Raw genomic sequence first — 20,317 nt, 5'->3', positions numbered from 1 at the left:
TCCCTATTCAAATACCAACAGAACTCTTTATCGAGATGGAAAAACTAATCATCAACTTTATATGGAAAGGAAAGAGGCCTGAATAATCAAAGAATTATTGAAGAAAAAGAACAAAGTAGGAAGCCTCACATTACCTGATCTCAGAACCTACTATACAGCCACGGTAGTCAAAACAGCCTGGTACTTGTAGAAAGACAGAAACATAGACCAATGGAACAGAATTAAGAACCCAGATGTAAATTCATCTACCTATGGTCCACTAATCTTTGACAAAGAACCAAAGTCCATTCAATGGTGAAAAGCCAGTCTTTTGAACAAATGCTGGCAAAATTGGATGTTAATCCATAAAAAAATGAAACAGGAGCCATGCTTCATACCATACACCAAAACTAACTCAAAATAGATCAAAGACCTAAATGTAAAACCTTAAACAATAAAAATGATGGAAGAAAAAATATGGACAATGCTAGGGGCCCTAATACATAGCATAAATACAATACAAACCATAACTAACAATGCACAAGCACCAGAAAATAAATTAGAGATAACTGGGATAAGATCAACTAGATAACTGGGAGCTTCTAAAAATTAAACACTTATGCTCATCAAAAGACTTCACTACGAGAGTATAAAAAGAACCTGCAAAATGGGGGAAAAAAATTGGCTGTGATGTATCTGACAAGGGTCTAATCTCTAAAATCTATAGAATACTTCAACACCTCAACAACAAAAAGACAAATAATCCAATCAAAAAAATTGGCAAAGGATATGAACAGACACTTCACGGAAGAAGACACTCAAGCGGCTGACAGACACATGAGGAAATACAATCGTTAGCCATTAGAGAAATACAACCAAAAACTACAGTGAGATACTATCTCACTTTGACATTACTGGCACTAATCAAAAAACCAGAAAACAACAAATGTTGGAAACGTTGCGGGGAGACTGGAATTCTTATGCACTGATGGTGGGAATGTAAAATGGTACAACCACTATGGAAAATGATATGGTGCCTCCTTGAAAAGCTAGAGCTAGAAATACCACATGATTCAGTAATCCCACTCCTAGGAATATATCCTAGAGAACTAAGAGCCATCACAAGAATCGACATGTTCACTGTAACATTATTCATAATAGCAAAAAGTTGGAAACAACATAAGTGCCCATCAACAAATGAATGGATAAATTATAGTACACACATACAATGGAATACTAAGCGAAGATGAAGAACAATAATGAATCCATGAAACATGGCACAACATGGACGAATCTGGAGGGCATTATGCAGAGTGAAATAAGTCAATCACAAAAGGACAAATATTGTATGAGACCACTATTATAAAAAAAAACAAGAAAAGATTTCCATACAGAAAAAAAAAAATCTTTAATGGTTACTACCTGGGGGAGCAGAGGAGGGGAAATCACTAACTAGATAGTAGACAAGTATTAACTTTGGTGAAGGGAAAGACAACACACAATACAGGCAAAGTCAGCACAACTTGACCGAGGCAAAGTCATAGAGGCTTCCTAGACACATCCAGACACCTTGAGGGACTGAGTAATTGGGTCTGAGGGTTGGGGATCATGGTCTCGGGGGACATCTAAGTCAATTGGCATAACATAGTTCATAAAGAAAATGTTCTACATCCTCCTTTAGTGAGTAGTGTCTGGGATTTTAAAAGCTTGCAAGCAGCCACCTAAGGTGCATCTATTGGTCCCATCACATTCGGAGCAAAGGAGAACAAAGAAAACTAAAGACATGAGGAAATTATTAGTCCAAAGGACTAATGGACCATATGAACCGCAGCATCTGCCAGCCTGAGCCCAGAAGAACTAGATGGCACCAGGCTACCACCACCAACCACTCTGACAGGGATCACAATAGAGGGTACTTGACAGAGCAGAAGAAAAACATAGAACAAAATTCAAATTCACAAGAAAAGACTAGACTTACATGTCTGACAGAGACTGAAGGAACCTCTGAGACTATGGGCCCCAGACACCCTGCTAACTCAGAACTGAAGCGACTCCTGAAGTCTACCTTTCAGCCAAGGATTAGACCGGCCTATAAAACAAACAACACACATGAGGAACGTCCTTCTTTGTTCAATCAAGTATAGGAGACCAAATGGGCAACATCTGTCCAAAAGCAAAGATGAGAAGGCAGGAAGGGACAGGAAAACTGGACAATTAGATGCAGGGAACCTAGGGTGGAAAGGGAAAGGAGAGAGTGCTGATACATTGTGGGGATTGCAACCAATGTCACAAAACAGTACGTGTATAAATTTTTGAATGAGAAACTAGTTTGCACCGTAAACTTTTACCTAATACACAAAAAATCAAAAATAAAGAAAGAAAAAAGAAAAGAAATGAGGACTTCTTCTATGACATGGAGTAAGTGATGGTTTTGAAATGGTATACCCAGGAACAACACTGAACAAATTATGAAAGATGTGGCTAGACCCTAAACTTGAGGGAATAGTCTGTACCTTATTTCTCTTTCTACATCCAATGAGAAGGAACATAGTATTTGCTCAAAGAATCACAAAACGAACAACTTGCAAAAAGATGCTTGATCTTATAATTCCACCAGGCACAACATGGCTTTTCTACCTAGATGGGTAAAAGAGAAGCTGCTCATTTCCTCTCTGACTGAGCCCAAGGATCTTTTCAGGACAGCCTGTGAATTGCATGCAGGAGGCTGCAGGCGAAGCAGGGACAGGGAGGGAAGGCAGGCCCCACAACTTCATATGTGGGGAGCTGGGACTTCTCACTCAAGGTGGAGTGGGCTGGGTCCACGCATGAGTGAGCATCTGTGAGTGTAAATGTGCGCATGTGGGTGGGTGGGTGTGCGCTGGAAGGAGGAGCAGGTAGAAGGAACGTGTTTTTTTCACTTAAGTGTCCTAGAACTACATGACCAATGTAACATACGCATGACCTATAGATTATTTGTTATGCGTCTCTTCTCTTGTCGGGGACAGTAGAGTTGGAAGAACACATCGTGTGTCTCTGGCTTGGCCATGGTCCTATTTCCTGTGGACGCTGGAGAACAAGGACTGTGGTGCTTGCTGGGACCACTTTTCTGGTATATCCAGGACCTCACCAAGAGCCAGCTGTGCTATAGAATCAGGCCCCAGATTGTGGCCCCTGACTACTCCTGCTTCACTTCCACATGAGTGCCATGGCTGATGAGGTTAAGGAGGTTTAGAGCCATGCAAACTTGGGTTCAAATCCTGGCACTTCCGTTAATTAGCTAAGACCTTTCTTTGGTCGCTGTTTCAATTGTTACGTGTTTGCTGTAAAGGCTACCTGAGGCCATGCACTACTGGTACTACTGTGGAAAGGTCGGTGAGCATTCTGGCACAGCCTGGAAGGAAAGACTTGGGCAAGAACCTTCCTACCGACCAGGGATAACCTCTGTTATCTCTGGATGCCTAGCAACCTGTCTTCGGGAACAAAGCCCTCTCTTCTGGGAACTGCCCCTCCTTTCAAGACCACTGTGGGATCTGCCATTTTCTAATGTGAACCAGCCTTAGTTGAAGTTGATTTGCCCAAGGGAGAGCACCCAACCAAGATAAGCTCATGGTAGTGTCCCACATCCTTGGCTGTATTTGACTGATCGAAAGACAAGCACTTGTTCCAAACTGAGCATGTCAGCATCCTTCTGAGAATGTGAACTTAGAATTAGAGAGAAGAAATGAATGTCATTGTCTCTCTGGTGGAGGGAACTACCAGATAAAGAATTTGGATGCTAATAGCAGCCGAGGTCCCTGCAGGCTCTGAAGACAGACTCTTGGGTCAGCATGCCAGTTGGCCACTCACTACTTGTATAACTTTGAAGAGGTTACTTAATCTCTCTGTACGCTTGATAAAAGAGTTTAGGAAAAACTCCTAGCACATAGTGTATGTCCAGCAAAAACTAAATGTTCTAGGTTATCACTGGAGTCATCATGTATAATAACCATCATTGTCATTACTACTCTGTGACAGAAGCCTGCCTGAGTAGGAAAGCATGGAGCAAGTAGCCTGGAGAAGCGGACTGAGAAATGGAATGGAAGGATGTCTGCTTGGGGCTTGGCCCTACCTGTGTACACTGCCCAAGAGTACTCCTGCTTACACCACAGCTCACTAACACAATACATCCTTCAAGTGCATAAGAGAACTCTGTATTTGAAGAAAAAAAAATGCAATTTTTGCCTAAGCAAAGGCAGCTCTAAAATGAATTTCTGTTACTAACTCAAACAAAAGCCCTAACTAGTGCATTGTGATGTTTGAAAACATTTTTGTAATTCCTCTTTACAAACACTAACAAAACCTGAGTCAAAGTGTTATTAATGTAGTCAGCGTAATGAGCATCCCACCACACCACTCTCCATCCCTTGCCCCCAGGGAATTTTAGGGACCCTCTAGTAACATCTTTGTTGTTTCCAACACCTTCATGGTGCGGTTTGTTTTAATAGGAGGGAAAAGAATGCCATAAGATGAGTACTTCAGTTTCTGGGTTGGCACAGCCTAAGTGCCAGAGGCAGGGATGAACATGATAAATATAAAAATGTTAAATAAAGCATAAAGTACAAAGCTGATAGGCTAAAATTCATGACATAACAAAATAAAAATAGAAAACTGTTGCACAAGTCCATGTGTGATATAATACCTCTTACTATTGAAGGAATTCCTTGATATGGCACTGTATCTCTTCTAGAGTAGAGTTTGTTATCTGTTACTCAGCCGGAAAGGCTCTTGGTCCTGACCCTCATGGAGTAGATGGTTGTGTTTGTCTCCTCTGCCAATCCACACTCTTTCTTTGATGTCTCCCAAAACAAACAAACAAACAAACAAAAAAACCAAACCTATTGCTTTGAAGTCAATTCTGACTCATAGGGACCCTATAGGACAGACTAGAACTGCCCCGTAGTGTTTCCAGGGCTGTAAATCTTTACCCAAGCAGACTGCCACTTTCTCCTGAGGAGTGGCTGGTAGGTTTGAATCACCTACCTTTTGGTTAGCAGCTGAGTCCTTAACCACTGTGCCACTAGGGGTCCTTTGGTATCTCACCTGTAAAATGCCTTACAAAGCCATGGATACTACAAAAATAAAATTTAGGAACATCAGCATTTTGATCATTTTCCTGATTTGATATTATAGTTGTACATTTTTATCCAAGTCATCCATTTAACAAAATAAGTTGTAAAGAATTTCTAAAATTATTATTATTTTTACCCAAGAAAGTTGTCTTAATTTTGACAATATTTTATTACAGGTGATTATGTTGTCATGACTATATATTTTGAACTGAGTAGAAGAATGGGATACTTCACTATTCAGACATACATTCCCTGTATACTGACTGTGGTGCTATCCTGGGTGTCTTTTTGGATCAAAAAAGATGCTACACCAGCAAGAACAGCATTAGGTGAGTTTCCAAATAGCTTTACTACGAATTTTTGTAATTTTAATATAAACCCCATAGGATTTCCAAGGCTGTAAATCTCTACGGAAGCAGACTGCCACATCTTTTTCCCAGGGAGCTGCTAGTGGTTTCCAGCCACCAACCTTTGGGTTAACAGTCATTTGCTTTAACCATTCATAAAAATACTTTCAGCTGAAGAGACTTATTTCAAATGTAGTTGATCTGATTTGAGGGCTACTTGATCCGTATTTAAAACTTTCTTTTTTCAATCATCCAATTAGCTTGTCTTTCTGGTGATGGAATTAAGATGGGGTTAAGGATTCAGAATAAGCCAATTGCTTCACCTGATACTATGTTCTAGGGCTAATGTCATCACACAAATTTTGGCAAGTCCCGGAACCTACCATGTTCAAAAGTCTCACTATGTTAGTAAGGACACAGTGCTTACCATACACATTTGAGTACTGAATGTTTTACAATGTTAGTAAAAATATGTTGCTGTTGTTAGGTGCCATCAAGTCAATTCCAACTCATAGTGACTCTGTGTACAACAGAAGGAAACACTGCCCAGTCCTGTGCCATCCTTACAATCATTATTATGTTTGAGCCCATTGTTGCAGCCACTGTGACAGTCCATCTCGTCTAGGGTCTTCCTCTTTTTTGATGACCCTCTACTTTACCAAGTATAATGTCCTTCTCCAGGGACTAGTCCCTCCTGATAATACGTCAAAAGTACATGAGATGAAGTCTCACCATCCTTGCTTCCAAGGAGCACTCTGGCTGTATTTCTTCCAAGACAGACTTGTTAGTTCTTCTGGCATTGCATGGTATATTCAATACTCTTCACCAAAACCAAATTAAAAAGTATTAATTCTTCAGTCTTCCTTATTCATTTTCCAGCTTCTGTGTGCATATAAGGCAATTGAAAATACCATGGCTTGGGTCAGGCACATCATAGTCCTCAAAGTGACAGCTTTGCTTTTTGACCCTTTAAAGAGGTCTTTTGCAGCAGATTTTCCCAGTGCAAAACATCATTTGATTTCCTGACTGCTGCTTCCATGGATGTTGATTGTGGATCCAAGTAAAATGAAATTATTGACAAGGCCAATCTTTTCTCCAGTTATCATGATGTTGCTTATATTGGTCCAGTTGTGAGGATTTTTGTTTTCTTTATGTTTAGGTGTACTCCATACTGAAGGCTGTATGTAGTCTTGGATCTTCATCAGTAAATGCTTCAAGCCCTCTTTGCTTTCAGCAAGCAAGATTCTGTCATCTTCAGATCACGGGTTGTTAGTAAGACTTCCACCAATCCTGATGCTACGTTTTTATTCATATAGTCCAGCTTCTAGGATTATTTGGTCAAGTATACAGATTGAATAAATTTGGTGAAAAGATGAAACCCTGGCACATGCCTTTCTTGAATTTAAACCAGGTAGTATCCCCTTGTTCTATTCAAACAACTGCCCCTTGGTCTATGTACAGGTTCCTCATGAGCAAAATTAAGTATTCTGGAATTCCCATTTTTGCAATGTTATCCATAATTTGTTATGATCCACACAGTCAAATGCCTTTGCATAGTCAATAAAACACAGGTAAATATCTTTCTGGCAATCTCTGCTTTCAGCCAAGATCCATCTCACATCAACAATGATAGCCCTCATTTCACATCCTCTTCTGAGTCCAGCTTAAATTTTCTGGCAGTTCCCTATCAATGTACTTCTGTAACCACTTTTGAATGATCTTCAGCAAAATTCTACTTGGGTGTGATATTGATATTGTTCGATAATTTACACGTTATATTGGATCACCTTTCTTTGTAACGGACACCAATATAGATCTCTTCCAGTTGGTTGGCCAGGTAGCTGTCTTCCAAATTTCTTGGCATAGACAAATGAGTGCCTCCAGGGCTGCATCTGTTTGTTGAAATGTCTCACCTGGTATTCTGTCAATTCCTGGACCCTTGATTTTCACCATTATCTTCAGTGCAGCTTGGATTTCTTCCTTCAGTACCATTGGTTCTTGATCATATGATACCTCCTGAAATGGTTAAACGTTGATCAATTATTTTTGGTATATTGACTCTGTGTATGCCTTCCATCTGCTTTTGATGCTGTCTATGTCATTCAATATTTTTCCCATAAAATCCTTCAAAATTGCCACTCAAGGCTTGAATTTTTCTTCAGTTCTTACAGCTTGAGAAATGCTAAGCGTGTTCTTCCCTTTCGGTTTTCTAACTCCAGTTCTTTGTATATTTCATTTTCATATTTTACTTTGTCTTCTGAAGCTGCCCTTTGAAATCTTCTCTTCAGCTCTTTTGCTTCATCATTTATTCCGTTCACTTTAGCTACTCAATGTCTAAGTGCAAGTTTCAGAGTCTCTTCTGACATCCATTTTGGTCTTTTCTTCCTTTCCTGTCTTTTTAATGATCTTTTGCTTCCTTCGTATATGATGTCCTTGATGTCTTCCCACAACTCGTCTGCTCTTCAGTGTTCAATGCATAAAATCTATTCTTGAGATGCTCTCCAAATTCAGGTGGGATATACTCAAGGTCATTTTTTGGCTTTCGTGGACTTATTTTACTTTTCTTCAGCTTTAACTTGCATATGAGCAATTGATGGTTGGTTCCACAGTCGACCCCTGGCCTTGTTCTGACTGATAATATTGAGCTTTTCCATTGTGTCTTTCCACAGATGCAGTCATTTTTATTCCTGTGTTTTCCATCCAGTGAGGTCCACATGTATAGTCTCCATTTATGTTGTTAAAAAAGTTACTTGCAATGAAGAAGTTGTTGGTTTTGTAAAATTCTATCATACCATTTCCAGCATCGTTTCTATCACCAAGGCCATATTTTCCAACTACCAATTCTTCTTCATTTCCAACGTTCACATTCCAATCATCAATAATTTTCAATGCATCTTAACTGCATGTTTGATCGATTTCAGACTGCAAAAGTTGGTAAAAATCTTCAATTTCCTCATCTTTGGCATTAGTGGTTGGTGTGTAAATTTGAATAATACTCTTATAAACTGGTCTTCCTTGTAGGTTTATGGATATTTTCCTATCACCGACAATGTTGTACTTCAGGATAGACCTTGAAATGTTCTTTTTGAGGATGAACATGACACTGTTCCTCTTCAATTTGTCATTTCTGGCATGGTAGACCATATGATTGTCTGATTCAAAATGGCCAATACCAGTCTATTTTAGCTCACTAATGCCTAAGGTATCAATCTTTATGCATTCCATTTCATATTTTACAACTTACAATTTTCCCAGATTCATACTTACTGCATTCCACATTCTAACTATTACTGTTTACAGCTGTTTCTTCTCATTTTGAATCATGCCTCATCAGCAAATGAAGATCCCGAAAGTTTGACTCCATCCACGTCATTAAGGTGGACTCTACTTTGAGGAGGCAGCTCTTCCCTAGTCGTGCCTTCCAACCTGAGGGGCTCATCTTCTGGCACTATATCAGACAATGTTTCACTGCTATTCATAAGGTTTTACTGGCCAATTTTTTCAGAAGTAGACTACCAGGTCCTTTTTCCTAGTCTGTCTTAGTCTGGAAGCGCCATTGAAACCTGCCCACCAAGGGTGATCCTGTTGATATTTGAAATACTGGTGGCATAGCTTCCAGTATCACAACAACATGCAGGCCACCACAGTACAACGAACTGACAGACGCATGGTGGTTAGTAAAAATAGTCTGTCAATAAAAGATGCGCTGCTGGTATATAGCACTTTTACCAGCGAGTAAGAAAATGATCATTCTTTTCAGCTGCGGTTCACACACTTATGACTCAAAGTAGTTTCATAAACTTTCCTCTGGCTCTGGAAGTCCTATTAAGAAATCATTACTTTTCAGTGGTTTTAAAATTGTGCAGCATTTTTTACATCACTTTTCTTTATGATGGAAATTATACCTAACTTTCAATATTTTTATTTGTGAACACAGATACACTGCTTATAACCACATATAGAGGTTTATTTTCCCAAAAAGTTTTCTTTCAGAAAAGAGGAAGCTACCGCAATTTCAAATCCTTGCAAAGTCTCTCAATTGCATTGTGCTTTCTCTGTGTTTGTTTTTTTACTGTTTGGATTTTTTTGTTTGTTTATTCAACAGCAAAGTACTGTTTGAGTGAGAGAAGTTTTAGATGCTTATAGAAGATAAATGATAAGATTAGTAAATTCACAGGCAAAGATGTTATCACAAATTTAGTAATTAATCTTGGCGTTATGACCTCAGTTACAAAGGTTGACTGCCATTGTAAACAACACTTTTAATGATCAGTTTCAAATCAATATGATATGTTGTTATGTTGTGATAATCTCACATATACACCTGTAGGAAGGGTTTAAAAAAAAAGAAAGTCTGTCCACATGTACCATTACATAGATACATATATTGCATATATTGGGATATATTTTCCTGTTTTACTATAATATTCAAATACAAAATATTTTTATCTGAAAACTTGGGTGAAAGCAAAGACTTATAATTCTTGTAACACTGGCTTAAATACTTTAAAAAAATCGGCTTTTGTGAGAACAAAATGAAAAGTTTCAATATATGTTTCCTGAAATTTTAGTCAGAAAAGTAATAAAATTAATTTAAAAATCTCATAAACTACATTATTATATGTAGGTCAGTGGTTCAAATCCATCAGTCACTCCACGGAAAAAAGATGTGGCGGTCTGCTTTATAAAGATTACAGATGTGGAAACTCTATGGGGCAGTTCTATTCTGTCCTATACAGTCATTATGAGTTGGAATTAACTGGACAGCTATGGGTTTGGAATCACATATAAAAATTAATATTTATAAATGTACATTTAACTATTTGATGTGAAAATAATTCTCTCTTATGGCATGCTCTCGCTGCAAAAACAGAAAATTGCCTTAATTCAGGATTCATTACATCAAGACATGTTTGGTATGTCAATACCATATTTTTATTTTATTCCAAATATATTTATAGAAGACTCATTAGTAAACAGATTCCACTCTTAATCCAAGAACATATTAAATGAAGTATTACTGGTTCTTATCCATGCATCCTACACAAGGGAAGCACAGCTGAAGTTTATATTCATGAAAACAGTAATCTGTATTTTAACAATTAGAGAATTAACACTATTTTGTATTTTAAAACATAGTTAAATGTTTTCAATGTTTTACACAGTAATTAACCTGTCAACCAAGTGTTTGAAGGCATCATACCATCATAGTATGAAATTTATTTTTTGCTAGCTCAATACCTTTATCAAAATTAGGATTTTTTTTTCTATTATTAAAGTGGTAGCATGGAAAGAAAAGTAATGCTAGTCTACTTAAAAGTAATGTGTTGGCTCATGCTGTCCTTGTACTTCCAGGCTAGTATTGTCAATCAGATACTCAGATGACGTTCACACATATGCTCCATTGTTTTCATTTAACTTTCAGAATATAGATATGTTAGTATATCATTCCAGAGAAGAACTTATATAGAGGCTTAGAGGGCCTCCATTTTCTGTAAGTATCCTTCCTGTCAATTTCCTCTTTTTTTCCAAATCTTCCCAATTCATTACCTAATATAATACTTTCTATGACATGTTCCCTTAATTCTCTGTCAAATAGACCGTAGTCATTGGCCTTGTGAGCCTTCGTAAAAGAGAACCGTAATCTTGTTACCTGCAAGACTTACTAGGTTCTCAAATGTTGTTGGTCTTTGTTTCTTTTTCACTTCTGATTCTATCTTTATTATGGAGTCCCTGGTTTGCACTCGACTACCAACCTAAAGTTTGGGGGCTCAAACTCACCCAGCAGTACCGGGAAAGCCTGGTGATCGGCTTCCATAAAGATTACAGCCAAGAAAACCCTATGAGGCAGTTCTAGTCTGTAACACGTAGGGCTTCCATAAATCAGAAGTGCCTTGGTGGCAAAAGGTTTGGTATTTTTTTTGGCGGGGGAGGTTGGTGCAGAAGATTAACTTGTTCAGCTGCTAACGAAAAGGCTGGAGGTTTGAGATGACCCAAAGGTGCCTCTGAAGAAAGGCCTGGCAATCTACTTCCAAAAAATCAGTCATCATAAACCCTATGGAGCACAGTTCTACTCTGACACTCATGGGGTTGCCATATGTCAGAATTGACCCAACAGCAGCTGGTTTGGCTATTTTTGGTATCTTTCTTATAACTGTCTCATACTTTTTCATTCTGCTTTATTGATTTTGTTGTGCTACTTGTAATTTATTTAATGTGACAAAAGTAGTTCTTTGAGAAGAAATAGACAAACTAATGAGATTAAGGGTAAAGACACTAATAAATCATACTAAAAATGACAAAAAGACCATAATTATAGCTCTATGCCAATATAATTGGAGACTTAAATATTATTTATCATTTAATGCAAGAAGAAATATAAAGCATAAATAGTACTATAATAATTTATGAAATTACATACATAGATTAAAATCTTCACATAAAAAAATTAGTCTTATATGGTTTTCTAGTTAAATTCTACCAAACTTTGAAGGACAAATCCATACATATTTTCAAATAATAAATAAAAGAATTAAATTAGTTCAATGAGAACAGTATAAACTTCCTACATATGAACTTCTTCCAGATAAGGGCACTAAAAAGGAATGTTATGAGCCAAACTCACTCATAAAAACATAAATACAACTATCCTATACAAATATTAAGAAACAAGTCTTGCCCAAGTTGAGCATTCACAGAAATAAACAGGAAATTCTAGGAGTGGGAATTTTGGTTAATATTAGGGAATCTGCAACTTAATATATCACCTTTATGTATTAAGGAAGGATAACAGTATGATAATTACAATAAAGTTAAAAAGAAGTATATGATAAATCCAATCCCCATTTACGGGTTATAAAAAATAAAACTCTGGCAAATAATGTAGTAAATACATAGAAAAAATTAAAATTTTTTAGAGAACACAATAATAGCATCATATGGTAGGGTTAAAACCAAAAAACCAACCCCATTTCTGTCAAGTCGATTCCAACTCACAGCAGCCCTATAGGACAGGGTGGAACTGCCCTACAGGGTTTCCAAAGAGCAGCTGGTAGATTCAGACTGACGATCTTTTATAAAATAAAATTAAAATATACAACATAATAGTATATTAATAGGGGGAAAGGTAAGTGGCATTAATGTGTTTTGAAATCCTTATGGTTGAGGGATTGAAGATTTTTATTTATTTTAAATTTGATAAATTAAGTATGCATATTGTGATTCCTAGAGTACATGTTATAGAAAGAGAAAGAGAAGCCACAAGGGGAAAGCACAAAATTTCACGGTAGAATTAAACACAAACATATCATAAATTACATGAAATGCTGTTGTTGTGTTATTGTTAGTTGCCATCAAGTTGGATGTTAATGAACTAAACATTTTAGTTAACATAGATTATTAGACTGGATAAAACATATCTATATACACCAAAATACCAAAAACCAAACCTACTGCTGTCAAGTGAATTCTAACTCAGCGACCCTATAGGACAGAGTAGAACTGTCTCATTGGGTTTCCAAGGAGTGGCTGGTGAATTCAGATTGCTGACCTTTTGGTTAGCAGCCAAATGCTTAACCACTACACCACCAGGGCTCCATCTATATACACAGTACATATCAATTCTTCTTCATGTTCAATAATCTCCATTCCTTTTCTCGTTTATTTTTCCTTCTAAACTGTCCCAACATATGTATGTCTCCTTTCTAAATCTCTTTCAGTCTCTGATTAAATCTTTACTGCTGACTTGCAAATTTGAAACAAAGTCAGACCAACACTGAGTATTATTAATTAATTAGTTCATGAATTCATTCATTGCAAACCATTCATTAAATGCCTAAAGTGTGCTGGGCACTATTCTAGGTGACAGGTAAACACAGATGAGCAAGGTACAGATTTGCTCTTGTTGGCCACATGATGTTTTTGGGGATACAAACATGCAAAGATATAATCAATTCTCTGAGATGATGCAAAAAACAAGGGTCATAGAAGGTCCACTGATAGTGAGATGCTCAAGTTATCAACTCTGCCTGAGGTGCTGTCAGGTGAGGAACCTCAGAAGGAGCGGTGCTTAAGCTGTGTGGGGAAGAATGGAGGGGGTTACAGATTGGATATGGGAGGAGAAGGAAGAATGAAAGGGGTTCATCTAGGCAGAAGAAAACTATGTATGAAAGTGTGAGATGTCTAAAAGCATGGAATGCATACAACCAAAACAAAAAAAGTTGTCATCAAGTCAATTCTGACTCATGGCAACCCCACGTCTGCAGAGTAGAACTGCTCCATAGGATTTTCAAGGCTAGGACCTTTCAGAAGCAGATCACCAGACCTTTCTTCCAAGGTGCCTCTTGGTGAGTTGAAACTGCCAACATTCCAGTTAGTAGTTGAGCCCTTAACTGTTTTCACTGCCCAGGGACTCCAGGGAATGTACAGGTGGACTATAAATGGTATCTCTATTAAATATGTATTTAAAAGACAAAACATACAAAAATAGGAGAATGACTGAATACATTGGAGGTGTAAAGTTGATTCAGATATTTTAATATTATGAAGACAATGATAAGAAATCTTATTAAAAAGTTGCTTACAAAATTGCACAGACATTAAAATTAATAAAAGTAATATTAAATTAAGTATGTAATATGAAGAAGAATTCATGCAAAAATAAAACAGCTGTGTTGGAGTAGAGCGATTGTAGGTGATCTTTTGTTATGTTTATTCTGCTTTGCTTCCTTTTACAACTTTATAAATGTCCCCTTTGCAGGCATCACCACAGTACTGACCATGACCACCCTAAGCACCATAGCAAGGAAGTCCTTGCCCCGAGTGTCCTATGTGACCGCCATGGACCTCTTTGTGACCGTGTGCTTCTTGTTTGTCTTTGCCGCTCTGATGGAGTACGCCACTCTTAACTACTATTCGAGTTGTAGAAAACCAACGACCACTAAGAAGAAAACATCTGTGAGTTGCAGTAGCAAAGATATTCTGGGGGGACAATGCGAGGATAGTGGATAGTTTTGAGATAAATGCATTGCGTTTAGATGCACTTTTATTTTTAAGAACTTTGTAAAAATATAAATATATAGACTTTAAGACATAGGACAGATTTTTAGAAGACATGAATGTGAGCCTTCAACCTCTGTTCAGCCTAACCTACCAGCGATGGAATGAGTTTAGTCATCCTTTAAAGATTATTTTAGTGCAGAGTGATGCACAGACTTTCATGGCAGTTTTCTAACCACTTTTTTCTGCCTTTCTTGTAGTTATTGCATCCGGATTCCTCAAAACGGATTCATGAGCGAATAAACCTACAAGCGCCCTCCGTATGTATAGCATTACAGGTGCAAATATTTCTGAGAACTTCTACTAATCTAAGATTTCATTTTAAAGATATGTTACTGTTTATGTATGCATGTATTGAAGACCAATGAGTAATGCAAGTACTCCCTTAAAAATGTATTTACTTTTTTTTTTAATTCCCAACATAGAAAATTTGAAAAATAGAGGAGATAATCATAATCCTTCCACCCAGGGATTAGTGTATGGTATATATATTTCTAATTTCTTCTAGACATTTAAATAATATATATGAATATATTTTAGATAAAGTAAATCTTGACTTATGCATTGTTTTACAATTTGTTTTTGTAACTGAAAAATATGAATAGGTTTCTGTGTCATAATATTATTTTATAGCATCTTTTTAATGATTGCCTCATATGCTCTTGATTAATGCACAAGCAAATATTTAATTAAAATTAACCTGGCTTGGGTATTGGGCCTATCCATGACATTTCACTTGAATACACATTCTTATAACTATAGTTTTGTACACATCTGTGGTTATTTACTAAGTGTAATTTTCTTGAAGGAGAATGCTGAGTCAAGCGGTTTGCATGATCATTGGCAAATGGCATTCCATGAGCTCCATTAGCAGTGCCAGGACACCCACCCCTCAAAAATCTCCCTGTGTTGGTTTGAAGGCAAAACAGAAAAACGGCACTACAGACTGCTCCCAATGGCATTTCTTTGAGTATTGATGACGTTAAATATTTTTACTTTTTTATTTGCATTTATGTTTCCATGAATTGCTTTTTACTGTCTTTTAAAGTAGCAATCTGCCAGTTATTTACATGTTGCACATTATGTATATTCTATTTTATGCAATATATTTTATCTATATAATCATACATTGCATGTATTAAGGATGTTAACCTGTCTTTTGTTGTGTAGTTTTTATTCCAGCTTTCGTTGACAATGTTGTCTGTGTTCTTCCTTGTGCCTTTCCCCAAGAGCACAACTGGTTTTATGTAGTCAAGTTTACCAGTCTTTTCCTTTTGTGGTTTTTGCCTCTGTGTCCTGCTTATGAAGATCTCCTCTGCCTTCAGAATGAAGTAACTCACCCTCAACATCTTTTGAGCACTTACATGGTTCTAAGTGCTTTCCCACATCAACTCATATTGTCCTCACAACAACACATTCTACAGATGAGGAAACTAAAGTATGGAGAAATTAAGTCACATAAATGTTGACCATAGTTTTCTAGCTTTTAAAGTTTTGTTACATTTTAATTATTAATTCATCTGTATTTTTAGCACATGGTGTGAGGTAGGAATCTAACTATTGAAAAGTTGAGTAATTTAAATTTAACTCATTGATGTGAACTGCATTTTTATCACATAACAACTTTTATGTATAATCAGGACTTTTATTCCCTTTATACATATCGAATCACTAATTTTACACAGGATCGCCATGAGTCGGAATCGACTCAAACGCAACTAACAACAGCAATTTTTCCAAATGCCATGTGCCCACTGTCTTAGTTATCTAGTGCTGCTATTAACAGAAATACCACCAGTGGATGGCTTTAACAAACAGAAGTTTATTGTCTCACAGTCTAGTAGGCTAGAAGTCTGAATTCAGGGTGTCCGTGCCAGAGGAAGGCTTTTTCTCTGTGTTGGCTCTGGAGGAAGGTCCTTGTCACAGTCTCCCCCCTGGTCTAGGTGCTTCTCAGCACAGGGACCTCAGGAGCAAAGGATATGCTATTCTCCTGGCTCTTGTTTCTTGGTGGTATGAGGTCCCCCGTCTCTGTTTTCTTCTCTCTTTTATATCTCAAAAGAGATTGACTTAAGACACAAACTAATCTTGTAGACTGAGTCCTGCCTCACTGACATAACTGCTGCTCATTCCACCTCATTAACATCATAGAGGTAGGATTTGCAACACGTAGGAACGTCACATCAGATGATAAAATGGTGGACAATTACACAATACTGGGAATCGTGGCCTAGCCAAGTTTACACACATTTTGGGGAAACACAATTCAATCCATAATACCCACCCATACATCATAGGTGGTTTTCTAACTGCTAGTCAGTACCTATGAAGTCCCTGGGTGATGGATGGTTAACGCACTCAACTGCTAACCAAAAGATCGGAGGTTCAAGTCTACCCAGAGGCACCTTGGCAGGAAGGTCTGGTGATCTACTTCTGAAAAATCAGCATTGAAAACCCTATGGAGCACAGTTTTACTATGACACACATAGGGTTCCATGAGTAGGAATTGACTCCATATCAACTGGTAAATCAGTACCTTATATTTAGTGCATTTAAATTGCTCTGATAAGGTGGCTCAGTAGTAATCTATACTCTCAACTGTTTATCCTTGTAGTTCTGACAGCAGGTTAGTGGGTAAACCACATTTATAGCTGTGGATACCACAGAGAACATACAGATTTTGCCAGTTTATGCTTCTGAGTAGCCACACACTGAAGCGTGGTGGGAGGGGTTCTGAGTAACAGGCCAGAGCAGTCACCTGGCCTAAGAGCCTATGACCATGCTGCCAGGGCCTGGGAGCTGAGGGAAAGGGGAACGTCTTTGGTGTAGGAATGATGCTGCTGAGGAGAAGAAAATTCTTTTAACATAGAGAAAAGAAAAATCTCTACAAAACTAGAATGTTTTTTAAAAGACAGAAAATTGAATGGCCTTGAAGAAAGTCCTGGTGACTGTTACACACACTTGGGTCTTAGAAGCCTTCATCTAGAGAAGTATGTATATTAGAGCTGCAGGGATGGCAGGGCCCTACCCCTGTCCTTTCACCAGAATCATAGAGGAAGGTAGATGGCCGGTGGCCTTCAAGGAGGGAGTGATACACAGTGAGCAGGTTAGGTTTCTCCCCACATGCAGGTATTTCACTCTCTCACTTATACGAATATCCACCCTAGAGTGGCCATTGAGGAACATTTCAAAAGATGTACCAAAAGGCTACAAGTAGTGACTCTGAGTTCTCTACACTTCCGCCTTCACCCCTGGCTTATGGCTCCACACAGCTATGAATGTATGAACCAAACTTCGATCCAAAAGTAGAGGGAAGATGGGCGCCACGTTCCCTTGTACGAATAGTTCTTGGTAAAAATACAAGAGGTCCACATGATGCTTTCTAATGAGTGCTGAGTGGCCACTTTCCCAACACTGTGCTCTCTCTGCGCAAATGAGCTAACCATCCAGCCAGCTAAGAAGTGGGTTCTGTGTCCCTTTCTCCCCTTGATATCTGCTTCCATAGTTCCCCTTGCATCCCTCCCTGTCTTCATTCACTAACACAAAGAAAATCTCAAGCAGAAAGTCACATAGATTTTATTTATCTTCCATTACTCAACCAAACTTAGAAATGTATCCTCTTAACAAACTTCCATGCAATAGGTAACCAGTTGTCATGAAGCTGATTCCAACTCATGACAACCGTACGTGTGTCAGAGTAAAACTATGCTACATAGGGCTTTCAATGGCTGTGATTTTTGGGAAGTAGACTACTAGGTCTTTCTTTGGAGGCACCCCTGGGTGGACTCAAACCTCCAAATTTTCAGTTAACAGCCTAAGGTTTAACTGTTTTTTGCCACCCAGGGACTCCATTTAATAGTAGGTTGTAGTTCAGCAGCTGCCTGAAGAGTTGGCAGTGCATCTCTCTGAAGCCACTCCTCAATGTTAAGAATGATTTCTGCCATTGATGAGTGAATGATATGCATTGTCTATATAGACTTTTCCTTGTTAGGAAGATCACTTGGGAAGTAGAAAAAAAAACATTCCAATTGTGCACATTTTTGATGATCACTCGAGGTGGCCAGTGCTGTCTTGCTGTCCCACATGGAGAAACTTACTTGAATACGTACATGCTCCTGACTTATGTGGAACAGGAAGAGTCTCTCATCATTCCTGTACACCATAATTTTTCTATTTAATTAGAAGAAAATACCAATTGTTTTCCCTCTGTACACTTAAAAATATACATTGTTTAAGGGAGAATAATATAATATGTAAATATTTGCTACAAATCAGCAGAAACGTAGGCAGAACATGGGAACAGGGATTTGAAATAGCTAATGCACATTTGAAAATATTCTCAGTCTCCTGCACAAATACTCTGAGAAATGCAAGTTTTAAATACTGCAATACAATTTCTCTCCCAGGAGATTTGCAAATTCTTAACCAACTCTCAGCTGTTGGAGATGTGTGGGGAGTGGACACACTTATTCATCTTTTTTATCTAGTAGATGGACATAATACACACTTGCTACTCGTCACACCTCAGCCTATTTTACTGCATTTCATGATTATTGTTGTATTGTTCTTGTTGCCTGCAGAACTACTCTCTCCTCGATATGAGGCCACCCCCACCTGCGATGATCACTTTGAACAATTCCATGTACTGGCAGGAGTTTGAAGACACTTGTGTCTATGAGTGTCTGGATGGCAAAGACTGCCAGAGCTTCTTCTGCTGCTACGAAGAATGTAAATCAGGATCCTGGAGAAAAGGGCGTATTCACATAGACATCTTGGAGCTGGACTCGTACTCTCGGGTCTTTTTCCCTACATCGTTCCTGCTCTTTAACTTGGTCTATTGGATCGGATACCTGTATCTCTAAATGCCTCACGTAGCAATGAGTTCATACTCTACAGTTCTCTACTTTCCCTCATCCCCAGACCATAATGACCAATCCCAAGTTACAATGAACACTGCTCAGTTGTGTTACCTTTGAGCATCATAGGAAGTATCCGACAAATATTTTTATTATGTATCACACACACACACAGACACACACACACACCCTTTAAGTTTTAGAATGATATTCTTGTTAATCCTTACTGAATCTATAGCTTGGTGATATTTAGGAACAGTTTTTGGATGTTGGAAGCAGCTGCAAATTATCCTTGCAAAGAATCTGTAAAACAAGCAATCAAACATCTGAGAAACTTTCTCGGGCCCCACCCCATTGTGTATCTGTTCTCCTACAACCCTTACCTGGTGCCTCCAGGTGCCTGATCCCTGGTGGCCTGGAAGCAGTCAGGCTATCTCAGCCCCATGTTCCCTGGTGCCCTGTGCTCAGGAGGGAACCTCAGTGAGTTTTGACCCCAGTTCCTCTCTCAGTGGCCTCTTTTGCTCTACACCACTGCAGTTAGCCTCACTCAAGTCTTGGGAAGGGTATACACGTGCAATCCAAGAGTTTCCATTTAAGGAAAAAATTATGATTTTCATAATTCTCATTTTGCTGACATCAAAGACGTCGATTGTCTCTGAACATCAGAAGGTTATTACTTTCTTTCAAACTACTGAAGTCAGCAGTATTTGAACTTTGGATCCTTGGACTAGTTCAACAACATTTTAGCTTAAGAGATGCATTTTACTAGACCAAGTCTCAACCCCAGAGTATGTGCCTAGTTTATGTTATGCTATCATGGGTTCAATAGTTATCTTCATCTTGCAAAGAGATTTATGTAGCCTTTGTCTTGAAAACATACACCAGAGTGTGGAAGAAATGTAGATAGAATTTTTTTAATTCTTAGTGAATATTAATTTTCAAGTCAAATTAACTTTAGATGCAAAAAATGGGT

General features: G+C 38.2%; 1 protein-coding gene across 1 annotated transcript in view; it reads left to right on the top strand.

The window, feature by feature from the left end:
- The window catches only part of GABRG3 (gamma-aminobutyric acid type A receptor subunit gamma3), a 909,494-nt gene extending 889,482 nt beyond the window's left edge, over positions 1 to 20,012 (top strand). Inside the window, exons 7-10 of the mRNA XM_004372620.2 lie at positions 5,264 to 5,416; positions 14,193 to 14,389; positions 14,692 to 14,751; positions 19,069 to 20,012. Coding sequence (XP_004372677.1) covers positions 5,264 to 5,416; positions 14,193 to 14,389; positions 14,692 to 14,751; positions 19,069 to 19,350 — 692 coding nt within the window. The 3' untranslated portion in view covers positions 19,351 to 20,012. The remainder of the gene's footprint in view (positions 1 to 5,263; positions 5,417 to 14,192; positions 14,390 to 14,691; positions 14,752 to 19,068) is intronic.
- Positions 20,013 to 20,317: the final 305 nt, after the last annotated feature.

This window comes from Trichechus manatus, unplaced genomic scaffold, assembly GCF_000243295.1.
Source record: "Trichechus manatus latirostris isolate Lorelei unplaced genomic scaffold, TriManLat1.0 scaffold00019, whole genome shotgun sequence".
Lineage (NCBI taxonomy): Eukaryota > Metazoa > Chordata > Mammalia > Sirenia > Trichechidae > Trichechus > Trichechus manatus.
The sequence above is the reverse complement of the archived record's forward strand: the minus strand, read 5'-3'. Positions and strand labels throughout refer to the sequence as shown.